Source organism: Semicossyphus pulcher, unplaced genomic scaffold (assembly GCF_022749685.1).
Source record: "Semicossyphus pulcher isolate SPU_LCO1_2020_fin unplaced genomic scaffold, fSemPul1.0.p SCAF_17, whole genome shotgun sequence".
In the NCBI taxonomy this organism is placed as follows: Eukaryota; Metazoa; Chordata; class Actinopteri; order Labriformes; family Labridae; genus Semicossyphus; species Semicossyphus pulcher.
Genome location: NW_027211681.1, coordinates 17,674,426 through 17,696,871, shown reverse-complemented (window position 1 = coordinate 17,696,871; position 22,446 = coordinate 17,674,426). Strand labels below are relative to the sequence as shown.

The 22,446-nt window shown below is 41.2% G+C and overlaps 2 protein-coding genes across 3 annotated transcripts; one reads left to right on the top strand and one right to left on the bottom strand.

The window, feature by feature from the left end:
- Positions 1-1,180: 1,180 nt before the first annotated feature.
- On the top strand, positions 1,181-12,028 carry prmt9 (protein arginine methyltransferase 9). The gene is made up of 12 exons (XM_069665957.1): positions 1,181-1,213; positions 1,372-1,520; positions 1,609-1,845; positions 1,991-2,158; positions 2,271-2,373; positions 2,900-3,009; positions 3,095-3,287; positions 5,112-5,295; positions 6,704-7,385; positions 7,464-7,617; positions 10,589-10,711; positions 10,954-12,028. Exons 2-12 carry the CDS (start codon positions 1,501-1,503, stop codon positions 11,194-11,196), a joined length of 2,217 nt encoding a protein of 738 aa, XP_069522058.1. The 5' UTR covers positions 1,181-1,213; positions 1,372-1,500; the 3' UTR covers positions 11,197-12,028.
- Positions 12,029-12,811: 783 nt separating this feature from the next.
- Positions 12,812-18,039, bottom strand: tmem184c (transmembrane protein 184C). 2 transcript variants are annotated; one of them, XM_069665867.1, is made up of 11 exons: positions 17,728-18,039; positions 17,444-17,584; positions 16,721-16,851; positions 16,599-16,635; positions 16,300-16,505; positions 15,538-15,612; positions 15,354-15,447; positions 15,095-15,207; positions 14,854-14,953; positions 14,564-14,735; positions 12,812-14,453 (listed from the first exon to the last, which is right to left on the bottom strand). In XM_069665867.1, the coding sequence occupies exons 2-11, from the start codon at positions 17,558-17,560 to the stop codon at positions 14,143-14,145; spliced, it is 1,356 nt and encodes a 451-aa protein (XP_069521968.1). In that variant the 5' UTR covers positions 17,561-17,584; positions 17,728-18,039; the 3' UTR covers positions 12,812-14,142. The 2 variants fall into 2 exon arrangements, with proteins under 2 accessions (XP_069521968.1, XP_069521967.1); XM_069665866.1 differs by having other exon boundaries at positions 17,444-18,039.
- Between the last annotated feature and the right edge of the window lie 4,407 nt (positions 18,040-22,446).

The following is a 22,446-nucleotide window of genomic DNA, read 5'->3' as shown; positions in this document are numbered from 1 at the left end:
TTGATCTTAATTTAGTCTTTGTTTTTCCTTAAGGATTTATTGGTTTCGTCAGAAACAAATCTGAGGCGGTAACATTTACTTTAGTCTGATTTATGATTAATTACTAAAGTTATTTTTCATTAACTTTTCAACAGTTAATACCTCCTATTCGTGGCTTTGAATATTATAATATTCAATACAGTTGAGCCCACGGAACTGTTTTCTGTTAAATGTTTCTTTCCGAGTACATTAGCGCGCGGACGTGTGTCTTCAACGATAGATGATGCATGTTTTTAAGCAGCAGAAGCGTGATTACAGTTTTATTTAACATCTTGCCGTTATAACGTAAATATCATTGGATGCTATGTGTTTTAAACATGCAGCTAAACAATTGTAGCGACTGTCAGAATATATTTTGTCATGAAAGCTGAGCTAATGTGATGGTTCTGCCTGGAGGAGGGTTGCTCACAACGATGCTAACGACTATTTTGGACATTTTAACTGTAATGTCAATATTTTTGCAAAATTAGCATCACCACGTTAACCAGCCAACGGTTACCTTTTTCGTCTCATAATACAGCCTTTCAGCCTAACGCAACATAAAGTAAGTCCGCATACAATGTTAGTAATGTCTGACGAGTACTTAGCATTTTGTGAAAATATCTTTAAGATTTTAGTAAAGTTTTTTTTTGTAATAAAAACATATTTCCTATCAATGTGGACACAATTATTATTCTTTTGCAAAGTTGTAGGGCATGTATGCAAGCCAATTGTCAGGAAAAGGAATAACATATTTTAATAAAATAAGAAATTTGAATTGAAATATCTACGCGAAATACTTCAAAATTCTGAGTTAGGAAATCAGTATGTTGACTACGTAATTATGGTTCAATATTTCATAATTCTGACGGCTTAGTATGTCAAAGGTTACGCCCTATGATTAATTTTATAACCTCACTATCTTACTGTATGTTGTTACTCTCAGACATCATGATTTCTTAATAGACTCTGTACTGTTTTTTTTTGTTTGCAAGGGATGCCTAATGCCAGTGCCCGGCCGAAGCACGGCAGGAGGACCCGAAGGCGACGCAGAGAGGACCCTGCCAGGAACGAGCTGGTCTCTAGTTCCCTAGAAAGTGCCCAGCAGTGCCTCTTCAACCAGGATTATGGAACTGCATTTGTGCACTACCTTCTCGTCCTCAATCTTGCACCTGTTTTTAAAGACTTTGCCAGGGTAATGACTGTTTACACTACTTTGAGAAACAGTCTGCGTTTATTCAGAGCCAAACATTAAGCACACATAATAACCACCACAGTTGTACACACACAATAGTCCTGTTTTTACTGCTGCAGAATCAGAAGATGCTCATATTTTCTCATGTCTTTTTTTAGGAGTCCTTCAGGTTCACTCTCTTTAAATGGACAGAAGAGCTGGACTCCGTGGGCCGCATTCAGGACCTCTTTGACTGTTACGAACAAGCACTGGAGCTGTTTCCTGCTGATGAGGTTATCCTAAACAGCATGGGCGAACACCTATTCAGGTAATATCCGCTATACTCAAGTTACAACAGTATTAACTATAAAGGTTATCTACTGTTTTTGACTCGTGGCTCTCCCTTTCTTGTCCAGAATGGGCTTCAGAGATGAAGCAGCAGGCCATTTCCATAAGGCCTTGAAGCTGAGACCAGACTATCCAGAAGCCAGGGAGAACTTCTACCGCGTGGCCAACTGGCTGGTGGAGCGCTGGCATTTTTTGATGCTCAATGACCACGGGAGGAACCGCAAGTACCAGCAAGCCATTCAGAAGGCTGTTCAGAGCGGCTGCAACACTGTACTTGACATCGGCACTGGCACCGGGATCCTTAGGTGAGACATTTTTCATGAGAATTAAGAAACATTTTTTTAGCTTTTTAAAAAACTTTATTACTTAGTCGCACCATACTTGAGCATGTTCTTTTGACTACAGGTAGAGTAGGACCGTAGTTTTCAATTCCTGTTTCTCTCTCTTTAGCATGTGTGCTAAGAAGGCCGGGGCTGCCGAGGTGTACGCCTGTGAACTCTCAAAGACGATGTATGAACTGGCCTGTGAGGTGCTGACTGCTAACGGAATGGATGGAAGAATAAACATCCTTCATATTAAATCTCTCGAGATGGAGGTGCCAAAGGACATCCCACACAGGTACACCAAAACTCTTACATTTATCCTACCAGCACATCTCACTTTCTGTTGTTATGAAACTCCTGCACTAATATTTCTCATGTCTTTCCAATCAATGTTTCTTCTCTCTCAGGGTGTCCTTGGTGGTGACAGAGACGGTAGATGCAGGATTGTTTGGCGAGGGCATCATCGAGAGTCTCATTCACGCCTGGCACCACCTCCTGCTACCTCCACAGGTAACTTAATTTATTAAATGAAGCTTCGCGTTAGTGCGAAAGTCATGCGCCATCAGCCTGCTGATTGAATCATTGTTTCTAATCAGTAACACCCCAATCACAGCCGCTTCTCACAACAAGGCGGCCCCTTTAAATGCAACTTCCTTCTCACTCATTCCTGCTCCCGGCAGGCAATGCTTTGCATCCTCCTTTCTAGTCTGAAGCCAGTCTTGATCCTTGCTTGTGTCGTATTATCTCTAAGATGTACATCCATATGCTTTGGACAAAAGCATCTGCTAAATGAAATTGTAACATTGTAAGCCTTTTGCCCACTCTGTATATCACGAGGAGGTTTGCATTACGCCCCCTGGAAAGCTGTATGCATGCTGCTCGGCTAACCCCGGGAGCAACTTAAGAGCGGAGCCATCAGCACCAAACATAACTGTACTTCCATTTCGCAATAAATGGTTAAATCTATGAGGAGAGTGTTCCTGACTGAAATATATGTGTAGTTTAATAATTAAAGCATTTGTTTCTTGTCTTAAAGAGAGGTGAGAATGAATTCCAGGAGCAGTCTGCGACAGGACGGGTCATCCCCGCCGGAGCCACCGTGTTCGGTATGGCTGTCGAGAGCCTCGAGATCCGCCGGCATCACAGGTGGGCAAGCAGAAGAGAGCACTTTCTGAGGCAGCAGCACAAAGTGTTCTGAGCTAGCATGACCCTGCTGTCCTTTTTCCTACAGGTTGTGCGTATCAGATGTGGGCAGTCTGTCCGTGGCTGCAGCCGGGGAGCTCCGCAGCCCGGTGAGCTGCAGCTCCGAGCCCGACGAGTCCATGGAGCCGTACACCACGGAGAGACTCAGCAGGCTGCCAGGAGGGTACAAAGCCCTCACAGAGCCGTTCACAGCCCTCAACATAGATTTCAACAACGTGCAGGTGAGCACAAACAGGGATGATCACTTTTCCATGAGCTTTGTGTCTGATAAGCAGCCAAGTGAGAAATGCTAATATTTAATGTGTATTAGTTGCCGTGAGTGAAGCATCATGTATTTAGTAAAGTAATTAATTTACCTGACCATATGTCTGTTGTTCCCGTGAAACATACTGGCCGCCTCACAGGCTCAAACATTTCACATCAGCGGTCACTTATTATTTAGCTTACAGGCCTGCAGGGATTGTTGCCTCATTTATCAGCTCCCAGGACACAGACAAACACTGGCAGATTGAAGAGGCAGTGTTTATCTGCCAGACATGACCTGCAGGATAATGTGTTTGTAATAATCAGTGAGAATATTCATCCCAACAGGTTCAGTTGGGAGTTTCTGAGAAACTTTGCCTAATGTCAGAGCCGTGATCATTTGTCAAGAATCAGTGAGGCAAGTTTTGTAGGACTCTGTCATGTGCTTTACGTCAGCTTTAAGTGAAAAGAAAAGTGGATTGTGTTTGTCTTCTCAGAAATATTATGAAAAACAGGACTTAACAATTGGTTTGTATTCTTGCAATTTCCCAAACACAGCTGTTATGTGACACTAGCCCTTTTTACACTGCGGTTCCGCCTCAGCGCCGTAACGCCGTCATGCAGCCTTTGCCATTCTACATTGGACCAAGCAACGCCGGTGTAAAGCCGCCCCAGTGTGTGTTGTAACACATCGTTCCGGCGTTGCGGATGCAAAACGTGTGCGAGGTGTAAGTTACAGCGTGTATTTCAAATACATACACACGGCGCTGTTCCGCCCTGCTGTTTACACAGAAGCCGTTTCGCCTCTGTTACTACCTCCGATGCCGACTCAGAGGCGGAAGGACTTCGCCCCACCATTCTGCCTCCATGCGTTTTACATAGAAGACGCAACTGAGGCGTAATAATCCCGCCTTGAACTGGCAGTGTAAAAAGGAGCTACTGTTACACATAAATCCTAATTGCATTGCCGCCTTTAATCCTCGGATGTACAATGTTTTTTTTTAGACAATATCAGCAGACCATAACATATTCTGCAACAAATAATAACCATTGTTATGCATGCATTGTATTCGTTGGGACACTGCTTGCAGTATTACTAACATCTTTTATCTTGTTGTTATTGAGCTGGATGAAAATACAAACTGTAGCCTCTCTGGTTTATAGTTAGACTTCTGATTAATGACACCTAAATCATATTTCTAACTGATGTGAAATGCATACTATATCTTTACAAGTTGAACTTGAAATGCGACAAGACCAGTAATGTCCAAAATGTCTATCAAATTCTCAGAGGACAATAAAACATCCACAGCTCCCGTTTCAACATTAAACCTTCTGAAATCTAATTTAATTTTAGTTTCAATCTTTTTTTTATTGAGGAGGCAGTAAGAAAACATTCAATATCCAATATCTCATTTAAAATTGAAGAAAACAACAAGCAAACACAGAAGTCAGTGAGCAAAATAACAGGAGGAAGAAACGACAAAAAAAAAACAGAGCAAAAAAACAAATGTAACAACAAAAGGGTACACGTCTATCCTCTATCCCTCCCCCCTCCCCGGGACTTTACTTCCAAAGGGGGTCATCAATGTCCTGTAGTTATCCTGAGTTTGCATCTTCAATGTATTGACGAAGGGGATGTCAAATCATGTTAAAGTGCAGTTTTATCTAATTCCATACTTATGTTACACTTTTTTATGCACATATTTCACAACTACGGCCTGGTTTGTTTGTTTGTTATTTCAGCCAACATACTTCTAACAACTCTCTCGTCCATGCTTTAATTGTTTTGTAATCTGTAGGAGCTGGAGGGGCTCAGCTCCAGGCCGGTTCAGCGGATCCACCTGCCCATCACTCAGGAGGGGGAGGTGGACGCTCTGGCCGTGTGGTTCCAGCTCCACCTGGATGAGGAGAGCAGTCTGTCTACCGGACCTCAGGAGGACACGTGCTGGGAGCAAGCCATCTACCCCGTCCACAGCACCAAGGGTAAGACTCAAAAGACTTGTGTGAATAAGTATTGTTCACAATTATCACTCATATGCTGCTAGTTGTTTCAATCTCATGACATAAGCATGCTTTGCTTGTATTCTGTACTGCACACTTCATGATGCATTTCCACGTTGCATCACACGAGGGCAGTGTGTGTTGTGGACTAAATACAGTATTTAACATTTGAACCTGTGTTAATTAAAACTAGGGTTACTTGCAGGAAATATGTCAGCCTGTAATCGCTGCTACAAATTTCCTGCAGCCTTCAGTTCATGTTGGATTTGCATGTGAAAATAGTGCGAACAATTTACTGCAATGACAGGATGATGGTACATGAAGATGCAGCTGCATTAAAGTCTTAAATAATCATCACTTTCCTTTCACTTATGTACATATTTTGTGTTATATTGTTTTTTGTATTTTTATTCTTTATTGTTTTCTGACTCTAAAAACAGTCAGTTTAGACCCCTTAGTGTAGTGCTAATGGTAGTTAACCAGTACTATAGTGGAACATGGTAAAACTCTACCAAATAAAAATCACCCAGTTTTAATTCATTTGTATTAATTCGTTTTTATTAATTTATTATTAAGTGCCAAATGTCCCTAAGAGCACTGTCTAGTCTTTGTACCGGGTCACAGAGAACCTAATAGGTGCTGACACCAGGTGACATGTTCCAGTTGGCATTGCAGCGCATCATCTGTCAGACGGAGCTCAGCAGCGCTTCACAGCTCCGCTAATTGGCGACGGCAGCGTCGAGGGAGCCGCCACCTTTTCCCGGTGATCACCGACATCCGTTTCCCCCGGTCGCCGGGACGTTGTGCGCCGTGATCGCCTGTGACACTCTTTAGTGTTCATGAAATTCTTATAGGCAATAAATATGCATCTTTCCCAAATGCCTCTGACGAGCGGCGCGCTGACATGAAGACACGAACAGATGTTATTCCTGAAGGAATCCTTTCTGCGCCTCGCCCCCCCTCCCTCTCCGCGCACCCCCGTCCCCTGAATCTCATTTCTCTGTCGGGCTCCTGCTCCCTCTCCCTCTCTGCGCTTTTTCTGTCTCTCTCTTTCTCCCCTTTCTTCACCCTTTCAGTCAAGTTTATTTTACTTGTATAGCCCATTCAGCGCCCTTAATCCTCAGAGCCCTGTCAGCTTAGCATTTATAAAACCATCAGCATTACATTATAGATAATAATGTCATAGCTTAATTTATTTAGCTGTATTTACTATACTCTTTCTGTTTGTCATTTCATTTGTTTGTTTGTTTGTTTTTCCACAGCAGTTTAATTCATTCATTCAAGCACAAACAGAACTTCAAACCTGTCAAAGTTCTAATATACAGCAGGAACTATCTGTTCAAAATATAAGTCATCAAGAGTCAATGGTTTTCTTTTTTTTTCTTTTCAGGTTTTGTCCTGAAACCCAAAGACGAGCTGATAGTTGAAGTCTCCTGCAGAGACGCCTACCTCAGGCTCTGCAGCGTGGCTGTGCAAAGAGACGGGCGTGAAATCCGTCTAGACAAGCGTCTGGATTCTCAGGACTCTGGACCCCCCGTCTCCAACCCAAACCCGGAGGCAGAGCTGTGCACTGCACTAGCAGGCCTTCAGACTGACCAGAATCAAACCAAAGACTTCTCCATGCTGGAATGTGCAGAGATGGCACTCATGAACAATCACGATTACCATCAGAGTTTTTGCACGGCGCTAGGAAAGCTCATCTCTCAGCTTAAGGTGAGAAGCCGAAACGGAGAGCGAGCATCAGATGTTCAGTCAGACTCCAGTGACCTCCTCTACGTCCTCGATGTGTCGGAGGGCTTCTCTCTGCTCTCCCTCATCGCCGCCAGCCACGGTCACGTGAAAGCCTACAGCTCTGTGGAAAAGAGCAAGCAACAGGAAGTCCTAAAGAGGCTGGCTCGCTCCAATAATATCCCAGAGCAGCACCTGGAGTTCTGGCTCAACCATATGGAGGATGAGCAGGGGATGCTGAAAAGGCCGTCCAGGGAGAAGCTGTGGAGCGCCATCATCCTGGACTGTGTGGAGACGTGTGGCCTCATTAGACAGAAGCTGATGGAGAAAGCGTCACTGGCCAGGTGAGGGTCAAACTTCACTTGCTGTATCTTTTGATCATCATTGAGTGTTATAAAACATCCTCCTATGATGTGTTCAAGGTGTCTGCTGGAGGACGGAGGACGGATTTTCCCGGAGAAGATCGTGGTGCACGGCATGCTGGTGGAGTCGGACACGTTGCTGCTGGAAAGTGCTGTGCAGGGTCAGGAGCCAACACTGGGGTTCAGTATTGCTCCATTTATCAACCAGTTCACTGTAAGTATATCTGCACATGAATCATGGTTAACTTATTTATGGTATTAACTTTCCATGTCAAGATCTTAACTTTGACTAATGGTCACTGTAGGTTCTGTTGTGGTCACTGAACCATTTATTTATTTATTTTCCTTCTTGAACATGACAAACAAATAGATGTAGAATACCTAAACTAGGATTATTCCAGCATTACTTTTCTCTTTGAAAGGTATAATGTCTGTTAAGTCACTATCTATCACAGAATGAGGTAACACAATGGTGATTGAGCCAATGGCCCACTGATGAAAGCCTTGTCATCTGCAGTATATAGTAGAATTACAGACTGGCCGTTGGTGGCAACATTCGCGGAAAAAAAAACACAAGCGGCGCCCAGTTGGTGACGCGTTTTCTATCACCCAGCAGTGGTTGGTCTGCCAGAGAGGGTAGGCGGGTAGCGGCTGCTTTTCCGGCCTCTGCAAGTGTTGCGAGTAAACAGTAATTTTCTATGGCTGAACAAACAAAGAACAGATCGATGACTACAGATACAACTTCAAAAATGAAAAAGAAAAAAAAAGAATAGAAACAAACTCGTTGTCAGATGAAGGCAAACAGTCTAAAAAGGAAAGCGACCGTCAGTGAGGAAAATCAAGAGTTACAACCGGAGCCAACCGTGGACGTCACACATGCGACACTGTCTGGATATCTGGGAAGTGTGCTCCCGCAATTACCGTTTATCACCATAGGTGCCGCCAAAGAGAACGAATCTGAGATCTTCGAGTTTTTTTGCTGTTTATGACTGAAATGAATTCTGATTACTCATTACATTACATGACCTACAAAAGCAAACCAGACCATCAGCGACAAGATTGATTATTTCTATGTAGTTATCTATTATATTTTCCAGGTTAAAAAATTTAAAGTGAGTGATACATATGACTGTTAAAGAAAGCAGGATGAGATTTTTGGTTAAAAACCACATCTTCAGCATGCGCAGGTCAAAATCAGCAAAGAGTTAAGAGTTACGGCTCTGTCCACAGGGGGCGCCAAAATCAACACAAACTGAAAGTTCCTCACAGCAGCTTTAACCTATAAAACATTTTAAAAACTCTTTCTGCACCGGTTCAATCTGCTATAAGTTTTGCCAGCTTTTATAGGAATTCCTAAGCTGTGTGCGACACAGACCAGTCAGTGACTGGTGGCGCAATGATCACCTTATCAAAATCTGCTTAGGAGGTTTACAACACAATTTTCACTGTGACCTCTTGTAAGGCCCTTTACATCGCATGTTTACTAGTTTAGAATTCTGACCTCTGCTAGTAACTGAGTAGCCTAGCCTGACGAACCAATCGGAGCTAAGTTTGGTCGTATAAGATCGATGGTGGGTTATGACGGTTAAAGTACCAACAAATTCAGTACAGAAGTCTGTGTCCCCATTATATAGCTATTTAGACTGTATTCTAAAATGTCACTGAATATGTTAAAAAGCTATGACCTATGTATCTAAATGTTGCTGTTGTTGGTTCTTGTACTGCTGTATTTTTAGTGGATGTTATTTTAAATGAACTAATTTAATGAATCAGGATATTTTTTTAATTAGGAGAACATTAAAATGTTATACTGAGGAAAACTGTTCAAGGACATTAGTTCTAGTGTAACAGGCAGCTGATGATAGTTTATAAGTTATAAATATTTTCATACAGAAAAGTGCTTTGAACAAAATGGTGATATAACATGTTATTGAAAATCTCAACGAAACACACCAAAAACACATCGCCGAGCTGAAACTTCTTCAGTCTTCACGACTCTTGTTGCAAAATCTTCCTTTGTACATCTCAGGCCACTCGTATCTCGTATTCCGTCTCATGTTCCTGATGCAACCGTCAATATTGACAGTTTTCACATGCAGTACGCCGTGTTTGTAAGCTTGCATCATTCACATTCAAAGTTGGCGCATTAGTTGCAATAAGTTGCCTGTGGGTTTTGTTAAACATGATTGACATATAGCGCAATGCTATAAAAGTACAAAAACATTCTGAGAACAGATTTGACTTGTCTGAGTCGATCAGTGCGACTGTTCCTCCAGTTGTTTGGTTTCCTTCTCTTTACAGGTTGTCTTTTGTTGAACAAGGTACTTCTCCTGGAATACTAAGGTCCACGGCTGTGTTTTCTTTTGTGCACTCCTCTTTGATGTTTGCATCCCAGCTGCATTAAAGAAGCTGCGAAATCCCTTTGAATTCTTTATCTTTATTTGGGCTGGAAATTACACTTATTTTTCCCGGCATCATGTTTGTGCTCTAATTCTGAGGGCCCCACGCGGGACGCGGGTCGTTTGTTTTAACAGATGTTGTCTTTGAAGCCCTCGGTGGAGGGCACTTTCTAGCACAACTGTCACAGTAGACGCTCAACACACAGCTTGGCCCAACACATTCCTACCTGAATCCATCAGTACACATTACATCAAACACATCAAACAGCGAGCTCTGAGGTCTACACAACTGTGACAGGGAGGAGGAAAGCTTCTTTTGTTCTGCACTAAAGGAAGCGGTGACACTTTTTCATGCTGCCCTGCAGCTGTGGCCTGTTTGTCAAGTTACGAAGAGTTTGAGGTGGTGGATTCGTTTCCAAACATGTGTCAGTGATTGGGTAGGAAAGTAGGAATTAAAACCTTTAATAAACTGCAGCAATGCTTCTCTGGGTTTAGACTTATCAAGCTTTTCTAACCATCATGTAGCCTAATTAAAAAAGTATGTGTAACCAGTATGCCTTTATTTTTTGGAGGGGAATCCCACTCTCTCTCTCTCTCTTCTGGATAATGGTTGCCAACGCGCATCAGGGGCACGTGTTTTGTGTTACATTGCTTTCAAATCCAACTTGTTCTTCCTCTTTGATCTTTTAAGGCTTTTCATTAGATGTTCTTCTTTATTGAGGACAGACGATCTGTCCTTTGTTCTGTTTATAACATTTTTTTCTTAACATCTTTTCCATCTTTCAGGTTCCGGTACATGTGTTTTTGGACTTTTCCACACTGGAGTGCAGACATCTCAGTGAGTCTGTGGAGCTCTTTGTTCTCGACCTGATGGATGCCAACGCAAACTACACTAACAGAGAAGTAAAGGTAGGACATACATTATTAGTAGCCTAATGAGAACATTTGGAAATTATAATATAATAACAAAAACTTGACATCCCAAATATCCCCCAAAAGTTCATATCGCACCAAAAATCTAGAAATAAGTTAGAAATATTTTTTTAACTAACAGTAGCAAACCCTGACTCGTGATTGACTCAGAGACTATTAAAAGCTAATTGCTCTTATGTTCCATTAAGCAGCTCAAGCCTTAATCCCTGTTTCCCCAGGTCCTGGCTACTGCAGCAGGCAGAATAACTGCGGTTCCCTTCTGGTACAACATCAACCTGGACCCGGAGATCAGCGTCAGCACCCTCAGCCACAACTCTCACTGGAAGCAAGCGGCCGCTGTGCTGCAGGAGCCTCTGGAGGTACAGGCTGGAGACTGGGTACGCCTCGCTGTGAAGCTTCACAAGAGCACCATCTCCATATCGGCCCATATAGAGAATGACGGCAGGCCTATGGAGCAATAATATCTGACATTGTAGTTTCACAGCTAGTTTTAACTTTGTTTTTATACCTCAATGAAAAATAGAGGCTACTGACTCTAAAGGAATTGCATGTAAAACAGAGCATTGCCTTTCTGGTATCATTAAAGATGTCTTTAATTTTCAAAGTGTTCCCAAAACAAATTGGAGCTCGATTTTGATCTTAAGGTAAAGCATGCATGACCCCTTAAAGATATATTCTCGAAGATCTCAGATCCATTCTCTTTGGCGGCACCGATGGCGATAAACGGTTATCGCGGGAGCACACTTCCCAGATATCCAGACAGTGTTGCATGTGTGACGTCCGCTGTTGTCTCCAGGTGTAACCCTTGATTTTCCCCGCTGATGGTCGCTTTCCTTTTTAGACTGTTTGCCTTCATCTGAGCGTCCAATTTGTTTCTTTTTCTTTGGATTTTCACTTATTGTTGAAGTTGTATCTGTAGTCATCCATCTGTTCTTTGTTTGTTCAGCCATAGTAGATTACTGTTTACTTGCAACACTTGCAGAGACCGGAAAAGCAGCCGCTTAGCTCCGCTGTCGGTAATACTGCAAATGCAAAGGCTTTCATCAGTGGGCCATAGGCTCAATCACCATTGTGTTACCTCATTCGGCGATAGTGATTTAACAGACATTTATGTACATGAAAATCTTCGAGATTATTACTTTAAAGCACCAGTAGGAAGCCGAGTAACGAAAAGTGACACAAATAATTTGTAAAAATAAACCTTAAAGATTCTGCAAAATATCATAGAACATTTATAATGTGTACTTATAAAGTATTTGTAAGTATATGATATAAATATTATTGTTATTATGGACACAGTTGTTTTTGGAAAGATGTTTGTTAGTATAAATAAACATATTTGATAAATAAATGTGTGACATTTTCTTAATAGATGCAAGAAAAAACGAAACCACAGCAAGTGAGTTAACCTGATTTAATGAGTCAGAGATGGAATTAAGTAAAATGTGAAACATTTGTGTCGTTCAGATTGTGATCCTGTCAGTTTAATTTAGAAAAATAAAATTATTATATAAGGCAATGCAACATTCTGTAGCTGGACATGGTGCAGATGATGCTGCTGATTTTCTGACACACTGATATCCTACTCTGTACATTGAACATGTCAGTCTCCCTGCACAAATCCATGGAAGTAACAAGGACCAAAGAGCTTTGGAAAATCTCTGTAAAAACGGAAATGGCTGATTTGCATTAGCTGCAAAGCTATTCTAGCATGAAGGCTAAACATTTTCGAGAACATCTCTCCGAATAAGAGGAATAATTTCTAGTAAAGACAAAAATGAAAGTAACGCTAAATTGATGCAGTCAGTCGAGTAGTTCCACGGCAGGTAGAACAAGGCATCTGAGAGGACTAGTGAATACATTTCAATTAGAGTGAGCTGTTTGCAGTAAACCATTGATAAAAGTGCACTAGAAGTTTTTTAATACTACCTATGTGAAATACATCAAACTGGTATTGATTCTGTGCTGATGTCACACTGTCAGACGCATCTTTCTATGTGCATAGCTCCAACATACTCATACCAAGTCTTATTTGTACTATACAAAAATTTGTTGCTTCAGCTCTTCTTGTCCTCTTGGATAAGCATCTTCTACAAACTAGATACAAAGAAAATCTGATTCTAGACATCTGATGTGCTTTAGAATTGTAGGCTTTCATTTAGGTATTTCAACAATTTCCTCTGACGTCACTGTAAACCAAGATAAAGTAAGGAAAACACTAGGGATGCACGATATTCATTTTTTGCCGATATTTTCCAAACCTTTTTGCCGATACCAATATATTAGGCACGTTTTTTTCCACCTAATTATAGAGATCATCAAGTCTCCCCTGTAGAGGAATTCATATCATGCCTACTCTTATTGTAGTGGCCAAAAATAGCCATACCGCAGACATCTTGCATCCTTATTCACGCTTGATGGAAGAGACGTTGTACAAAAAGTAATGTGCCTGAGCACTCACGTTTCTGAGCGCACCTGAATGCAGCATCCCCCCTGCCCCGAAACACGGCAATGAGGGAGACATGCCCGGACTCGTTTACTAGACATGTCTACGGAGACATCAGTGATCGTGACGGACTCTTTTTATCGTGTGTGCGTCCATGAATATGTAAGTGAGTTTTGCACTGATGTTTATGCTACACACTGTTAGAGTCGGCTTTGGCCACGAGTGTATTTTCCGCATGTTTGTTGTTGTTAAGTCCGGTAAAATTACAAGAATGTGCGCTAACTGTTAGCTAGCTAAGAGTTGTGAAAGTTTTTTAACTTCTATTAATTGGCTCGAGTTTCTTTGACTTTTTAGTCGCGCTGAGTTAGTGTCGTAGCATTGTTTCAAGCTTTTTTAGGGAATCATCGAGCATAATTAAGGCATTGTTTTATCAGCGGAAAATATCGGCAAAAACATATATCCGCAGATGCCATTGTGTCATTTCAAGCCATTATCTGCAGATACCGATAACATACCGATAACATTGTGCATCCCTAGAAAACACATTAAAACTTTAAAAGTTGCATAATTCTGTTAATCGTCTAAGTGTCACATCTGACAACATGATATGACTAATATGACACAAAAGAAACATTTTGTCAACAGCTGTTTCCCAATTAAAATGAACTAAAAACCATTCTGGAAGAGCGTATATCACTCTCCAGGAAAACGCAAACAGCATCAAACACACGTTTTCCTACCAATCCTTTAGTGCCATAGCTCCACTGAACATTCTTACAGCTGTCACTGGCAGAGAGGTCCCTCTGGTTTTGCATTTGTTGGAAAACTTCTATTACTTGGTTGATGAGCCATTTCACACAGTCTATCAGTGCATTGTCTGACTGAAAATGGCAAGGTTGTATTTGGGTCCTGCCCAACCATCTCTGGTAGAGTCTGTTGGTGACATTAGCCTGAATGTTGGCTAGGTGATCACGATGAGATCTGCCTCTGCTGGTTCTTTGGTTTGGTCCGTCCTTTCTTCTTCCAGCTTTTCTTCAGGTTGAGCCTCGGATCCTTCATCCCACTGGGCCGAGCTGAGCCCAGCGGGGGCCGACAAAGAGTGCGGCGTTACGGTCCGGCCCAGGCCCTGGTACTGACCATTGGGCGACACAGGGTTGGATGCCGCCTCTGTAATGGCATCTTGGGAGCCTGGAGAGAGCAGGCCAGATCGCTCACCATCGCTCTCCGCCTCGCCGAAGTAGGCCTTCCTCGGACGTCCCATGACTGTTCTCCCTATAAATTAGAACAAAAAACATCTTTATGGTATTCTTGATTTCAGAGAAGAAACCACCAATACTTACATTGCACAACTGCAAATTCTCTAGTAACCAGAAGGCACCTACCAACATTGCGGACTTGTTCAGAAATGTCTGCTCTGACATCTGAGATGTCCCACATTGCCATAAAAGAGTCAAAGCAGGAGCCCTCCTCGGCCTCCTGGATGTAAGGCTTGTAGGAGAAGCTGAAGTGATGTGCAATGGCTGCCAGAAACATCTCCAAACAGATGATGAAATCCTGGAAAACAGGACAGATTATTGTGGTTCATTCTTTAAAAATTATCACGCAAGAAGAAAACCACATGGTTATGTACATTAACTGTATTGATCAAACTTGGCTATTCTAACACACTTACCTGTAAGCCCGTAGCAACAGCCTCAACACTTTTCCAGTCCCATGTATGTTTCTCTGAGATTATGCCCACTTTCACCAGCAAAGCAATCAACGCAGCTTGCCTAAAAGAGTTTACAAAAGAAACATGATGCCATGTCAATCAAGAGCATATCACAACACACACAGTGTACACAAGTATGGTAAAAACAGCTGATACTGGTATGTTTTCGGACATTTCATTAAGTTTAAACAGACTGAGTTACCAGAAAGAGACGAACACCACCATTTTGACACACAGGAATTTGCCCACTGGTTTGATCGGACTCAGTTCCTCTCTCAGAGCTCTGTAGAACAGCACCAGGCAGTACATGGCAAACTAAATCAAGAGAGGACACACACACACACACACACACAGAGAAATGTAGTCCTTCTTATTTGTTAACATGCTCCAGGTCCCCAATGTACAACACAGTCCTTCTTCGAGGCTAATAAAATTTAGACTCAAAACAGTTGCAGTTTTACCAGCTGTGACATATTGTTGAAGATGACCAGGTACGTCCATGCATTTGTTGAGCTAAAATTGCCTTCGTCATACACGTCACACAGCTGACAGATCCTAAGAGGGAGAACAAACAGCCACATCGGACGTTAATACAAACAGTAAACAAAGAGCTGAGATTAAGAGCACGAGGAGCAGTTTACTTACAAGGCAATCACTGTTGTGACGGGTCTTACAACGGTGTACTGCAACACTCCCAGTTTGCATCTCAACAGTAAAACCCTGCAGAGCAAATGTATGATCTGAATTAGAATTTAACTCAAACTAATTGAAAACATTTCAACACTGATCCACATGCAAAATGCAACACAAACACTGAGCAGGGTTAAACATTTTAAAGGGCACGTTTATAAATCACAAAGTTAATAACGAGGCTTATGCCGCTAATTTCCAGGTAAGTCTTAATCACTTTGTTCTCCTAAGTTTAGGAGGAATTCAAGCTGATCCTCTGGTAAAAAAGCAGCTCGATACAAAATTAACTGCACACTGGCATTTGAACCAATTACGGATGTTGCATGACTGAGGCTGATTAGAAACTGGTGACTGTCATTGATCTGTTTACTTTGTGCGCTGAGAAGAAAACATCTTTCATCTCAAAATGCCAATGCAGTAAGATAAACTCAAACAAACTGCCTGCAAGTAGAAGAAAAAAAACTTTCATTGTTTCTTTTTTCCAAAACTAAAAAGAAAAGTTATTTGAATCTGGATTGCGGACAATTCAAGAAAAGAGACATGAGACATGACTATGGTCAGTAAAACTTGCGTGTTTAGGTCAAAGTACTGCATGGAGGGTAATGATTACACCAAATTCTTGAGCAGTGTTGGCTGCAGACTAAGCATTTGTATAGTTGAGTGACGCATCAGCATCCACATAGCAAGGTTGTTATCTTGGTGTAATCATAAACTTACTCTCCCATCGGCCAGGGCGGGCAGCAGCAGAGAGGGGGCAGGTGTTTCTGCTGCTCCTGGACCTCCAGCATTAGCACCAGGCTCGGGTACTGATTCTCCAGGTAGTTCAGCAAGAAGGTCATGAAGTTGTAGATGACATAGGCCTCATAGCACTCTCTGCATGTGTCCACGTAAATTGCAATACCTGGGTATTTTAATGCAATCCACTGCAAGATTTACAAGAGAAGAGGGATCGCGTGGAACGTTAGGATATAGTTATCATGGCTTTTATCACTTGAATGAGCTAATACACGACTTACGCTGTCCAGGCTGTAGATTGGGACCATCCATAATATTCTTTGAAAAAATGAACAAAAACACAAACAGTTACAACCAGGTTCAGACTTTTGTTCATAGATGACATGATTGTTGTAATCTTTACCTGATGATAGGTTTCTGAAGCTCCGGCTGAGTGTAGTGAACCAGATGCTGGAGGATGCCCCATAATGATATGGGTATGGTCATGAAGACAAATATCCCAGCGATGAACCATGCTTTGTAATGAGTGCCAACCTGTCATTACAAGGAAAGAAACATCTTTGAATTTTAGTCTGGGAAAGCAGAGGTTTAGTTTCTTTGATTTATTTTTTAATAGTTATGTATACAGACTTATTGTTTAATTACCAGAAAACATCATATATCGTGATATATATCTCATTGTCGATTTATGAAAAATCCTATGTCGTGATACAGGATTTTGGCCATATCACCCTACATTTAAGCAAATACTTGACAAGAGGATCTTTTTTTGAGTTTAAAATTGACTTGGTGCAATGGAAGATTTTCTCTTCTTTTTAGAAGAATTTCAAGAACTCGATTACAGGGGCATTGCAGTGGGCTATGCGTGCTATTTAAAAAGTATAAATCCATATAGGTAGTAATTGTTCAAAGATTTAGGCAAGGGTGGGAAAAGGTAAATATTTCCCTCTTGAATGTACAGGATAGGGTGTATACAAAAGTATAAAAAATAATGCAACTTTACTAAAGTTAAGTATAAGTATGAGTACCAAATGTGCTCCATTAAATGTCAGGACTGTCAAACCGACAGGGCCCCCGTATAAACTTGGAAACAGATAAATCACATCCATCGACCGCTCATACTGACCGCTGACTTCTGCAGTTCCCAGATGCTCAATGGCAGGACGACTAAAAGCAATAGAATGTACAGCACAACGACCAGCGGCCGGATCCATCTCCTCCAGTTTCCACAGGAACAAGGCATCTTGACATGAAGACGCTGGGAGGCCTTTAAAAGGTGACCGCAGGTTGGTTCAGTGACAAAACAATTTCACTCAACAAAAGCTAACGCTCGAGACATCTAACGATAGCTTCGCATAATTACACTTTAAACGGCTCACCGACACATAACACAACCGTTCACAAGTGTACCTTTACGTTGGCTCTTACACGAATGCAAGGTTTGATTCATGAGGGCAAAGCTGCCGGATAATTACCAGCTCATATGACTCGATTTTACCAAGCTAGGTGGCTAACGTTAGCTTCTCAGCTGTTTGACCATGTAAACAAACAAAGCAGTGCATCCATCCTGTCTGGTCCGTTGAAAATATCTCAATATCTAACGCGATAAAATAAAAATCCCAGTCTATCTTTCAATCGGCTTTGTGGATAAACGGACCCATAAAAGTATTTTTGGCAGGTTTGCGTTGTTAAAAGTTTCCAAAAAAGTAATTGCTGTTGAGTTTGTACTTCCTGTTTTGGACATGGGTGAAGTCCCGCCTTCAATCTAGAGTGTGATTGGTGGAATCGAGGCAGTTAGCCAATCGCTGAAGAGCGCCTGTTAGTAAATCTGACGCTGAGTGTAGCTAGTTTGGTTGCTCTGCATTCTCATTGACCATGACAACATGATCTGTGCTTTCGCCAGCAGATGGCAATGTGAATTAACAATTACCAGGACGCCAAACCTAAAATGAATCGAGTAGTAAGTCAAATGTACGGTGAGACTCAGACGGGTCACTGTTCTGTTAATATTTACTTTCTAACATAGTATTTTCCTAAACAGTATATATAACATTTAGGTTACCAATGTTTCCTGTTGAAATGTCTGGTGTACAATGTTACCTCTACCTTTAAAACTTTTAAATAAATGCATAAATCCAAAACATAGAATTGCCTTTTCAGATGTGAAGAAATCTATCAAGGGTATTTTGTCCAACACATGAATTTACTCTGATACCACACAGCAGTTGTATGGACAAAATGTTTACAAGAGACCTGTCCACAATTGCAAAGTCTGACTTAAATACAAAATACTAGAAGAACACCTGTAATAGTTTTGGATCTCTTCACTCTAGTACATTTACATTTGTTTACCCTTACCCTTACTCAAGATCAGGAGTTCTTGGCTAGCATTGTCCACAGCTTTTTTAAAAGTCCATGCTTTTTTTTTTGTTACATAAAAAAGGGAAAATATTTGCCATTGAAGCAAAATAACCACCATATATTTTTTTCCACTTTGCATAAAGCATGGATACAGAACTCCAAAATCAATTTGCCCTGTTTAAAGGCTTATATCATATTTTTTGTTTTATCTACACTCTGTATTAACAAAGTAAAAGAACCTCCTTCTTACCTTTCTCCTGCGTGCACGTTTGTGCACATGTGTGAGTATATTTGTGTCTGTGTGTCTTCCTGTAAGATGAGAGGAGGCAGAACTTCCCTTTCTGTGGCACCGTGTCTCCACTGCCCCACAGTCACAGAAATCACTGGTTGTAGCAGGACAGATTGTTCATGAATTTTGAATTGATCCTTTTGGCTTTAATGAATTAGAAATAGTCTTTGCCACAAGTCGTGTAAGCGAGTGCCATGGTGGATAGCTCGGAGGTATTGCCATGCAAAGTGGCATACAGGGTACAGCCGTGTAAGGGCAGGGTAGATAAACATATGCTGTGTTTGATCAGACCCAAAACAGATTTTAGCATAAAGGATGTGGCGTCCATTATGTCTCCCTGAATCATAGCCATTACTGTAGGGTGAAGTAACTCGAACAGTACGTGCCTTGCAGGAAACACACATAGACGGGATAAGCAGAATGGATAGGTCTGAGGAATAGTAATAATCAATGCACAACAAAGGAGGAGACGTACTGTCTGATTCCTGAGATATAATGTATCAGCCAAAGTGCACCTCCTTTGTCAGAGGAATACACAAGTCTGCAATTGTTCAACAATTACTAATTTATCTTAATACGTCAGCCACAGGCCTTTGTGTCAGGAAATGTTCAGACTCTCTGAGGGTGTTCACTTCAGTTCATCTGCTCCTGAACAACAACATTAGTGGCGTCGGATAGAGTCTTCAGAGTCACACAGCATTATAAGAAAAGTTTTTAAAAACAGGAGTAGTAGTTTGTTCTTCTGTAACCTTGAGTCTCTTTAAAAGACAAGTCTGGTAACACTGCAAATTATCTTATTATTAACAAATGTAAGAAAATAACTAAATTAGCAATGAATTGAAAAGTATTACAGCTTATAAAACACCACCTTCATGCATTACCGTAAACATATAGGCCTCTTGCTTTATTCTGGGTCAAAAAGTGTTTCACTAAGTCACTCTGGGTGACACTTACGGTCAGATTAACCGGCTAGGTTAAAGGCCCCAGGGCAAACAGGAGCTACTAGGCCCTCACTAGCATCCCCTTTCCTCCCGCTGTGCATTGTTTGCAAGCTTTCTCTGCTGAAACATCACCTGGGACTAGCAAAGCTGTTTGGTAATTCTATTAAACAAATTATTAATTTGAGAATATATAACTTTGATAACCTCTGGTCTCTGGTGCTGTTTGTTGCTCTGTTTTTATTCTCTCTGCAAAGGCTGGACCTGAGGGCTAGAAGTGCAACAAGTCCAGTAGAGAGCTCCTCTTTTCATCATTCTCCTCAGCTTTTTGCCTTTGTTGCTTTAATTTAGACATACATCACCCATGTCGCTTACTTCAGCATTTAGCCACAGTATGAGAGGGAGGGGCTACAACATTATGAGCACAAAACTAAATGAAATTAGACTTTAACACACAGACCTTCTTTTAAGGTATAAAAGTAGGATTTTCCTAGAAAAATAAAATGTAGATTTTTACACATAAAATGTAATATAAATCATCAGTTATGGGCCTCTATGCGTGTGTTGGTGAGTGTGTGTGCAGACCCTTGTGAGACCCTTCCCTCTGCATCTATTCTGTTGTTTTGAGTTGGTCTTCTTTCTGTTGGACAGGTAGGTGCCTCAAACCGGGTAGGACAAGCCAACACAGGGTTGGGTGTGTTCTCGCATGAGAGAGTGAGAGTGAGCTTCTGGTGATGAAGAGCCCAGGAGGAGGGGCCCAGTTTCAATGTGTTGTTGACAAAATGCAAGGACAAATCCGACTTATTATACCTTTAAGAAGGGCCTTTGAAGCAGGTCCTTATGTCAGTTGATGCATTTGTGCTGCATATTTGCAAAAACAATATTTCAGCTAATTTACTACAACAAACTCACTTACTGTAGGTCATTGATTGAAAAGGAAAAGGAAACTTTGGTATTTTATTTAGCGACACAACAATCTTGAACACACTATTTGTGCTATGTAGCTGAAAAAAAAATAATTTTTCAACTTACAGGATCAAAAATTAGAAATAGAGTCTGGCGCATATAATGATTTTTATTACATAGGACACAATGTTGTATTTTTTTTAAATGTTCTATTCTTAATTCTTTTATTTTAACATATGTTAAAGGATAAAGTAAAAAAAACATTTATTTAAAGAAACGTTTTAGGGGGAAAAAAACAACAATATACTTTGCTAGCACCCAGTTTTCTCTTTAGTAGTTCCTCCCTATTTGTTCTGTGGGGTTTGGACCCAAATGCAGCACACTTGAGATCAGGGATCATTGGGAATAAACTTTACTCCGATTCAGCAGGTACAGGGAAAACAGGCAGGTAATAAAACAGGTGAGCAGTTGAGCAGTAATCAAGTTACTGTTCTCATATTGTACGTTTTTGTTTGAAATGAGTTTTATCAGAAAGCTTAGTTAAAATCATGCATTCTCTTGTTTCCTGATAGAGACTGCCTCCTAAAGCTGCTTTTACTATATCAACAATCAAATCTCATTGAGCTCTCCACGGAGAAGCTCTTTGGACCTTTGAGATCCTTTATTATTTGTTTTTCAGCTCTTTTCAATTCACTGCTGGCAAGAAACAAGGTTCCCACCAAATTCCAAAACCACTCTGTGTCCCTCTCCCTCACTTCCCCTCACACCCTCTAAATTCTCTCTCCTGATTCCCAGAAAACCATAAATATGTTCCAACATATTTTATCCTGATATTATTTTGGTCTTTTTTATTGTCTGCTCCATTAAACTATCCAGTGATCCAACTTAGCAACCAAAGATCTGAGCTGTTTTGTATTTATTCAGGGTTATTACAACCTGATAGTGAAATGATTTCATACAACAAACATGAACCACTTTCATAAAGTTTATGACCTGGCTGAGACGTATCACCAACTCGTTGAAAAAACATAACAGGCCAACGTCCGATAAAGCCACGGCTGCTTCAATGTTCTGTTGGTCTTGGGCGTTTTTCAACTCTGTGTTTAGGGTTACAGGGCTCTGTTAATTGTCTCATTTTGAAAGATTTAGAGAGCGTAATCCTGAGTTAATGACATTTTTGGTCACAGCAAAGTAGACATTTAATTGTGAGATACAATTTCTTTATAAAAGTAGTGCTTTAATGAATGGATATAGACCAAAAAGCCTCGTACATCAAGGAAACAGGAGTTGAAATGTGTTTGTAATGCACTTAATGCTAGCAGGAACTTGATGAGTGTATTCTTCCTGTCACATCAAGACTAATATATGACTCAAACGTGGATTAGTAATGGTCAAAGTTTGTTTCCCTCCATCCTCTTTTGGCAACACAGATGAGAAGTGAGTTATAAGTATCAAATTCCCACCATCCAGGCCGTTCACATCCTCTCCGCTGACATTAGCAACCCTAAGGGCTCAGTTGCCAAGCAGGTCACAGTGTGCTTCAAATCACTCCCAGACGACTCGTTCTCACAGACGCAGATGAAAAACAGAAGGGGCCCCCTCGCCTTCCCGGAGAAACCAATATTAGCATGAGTG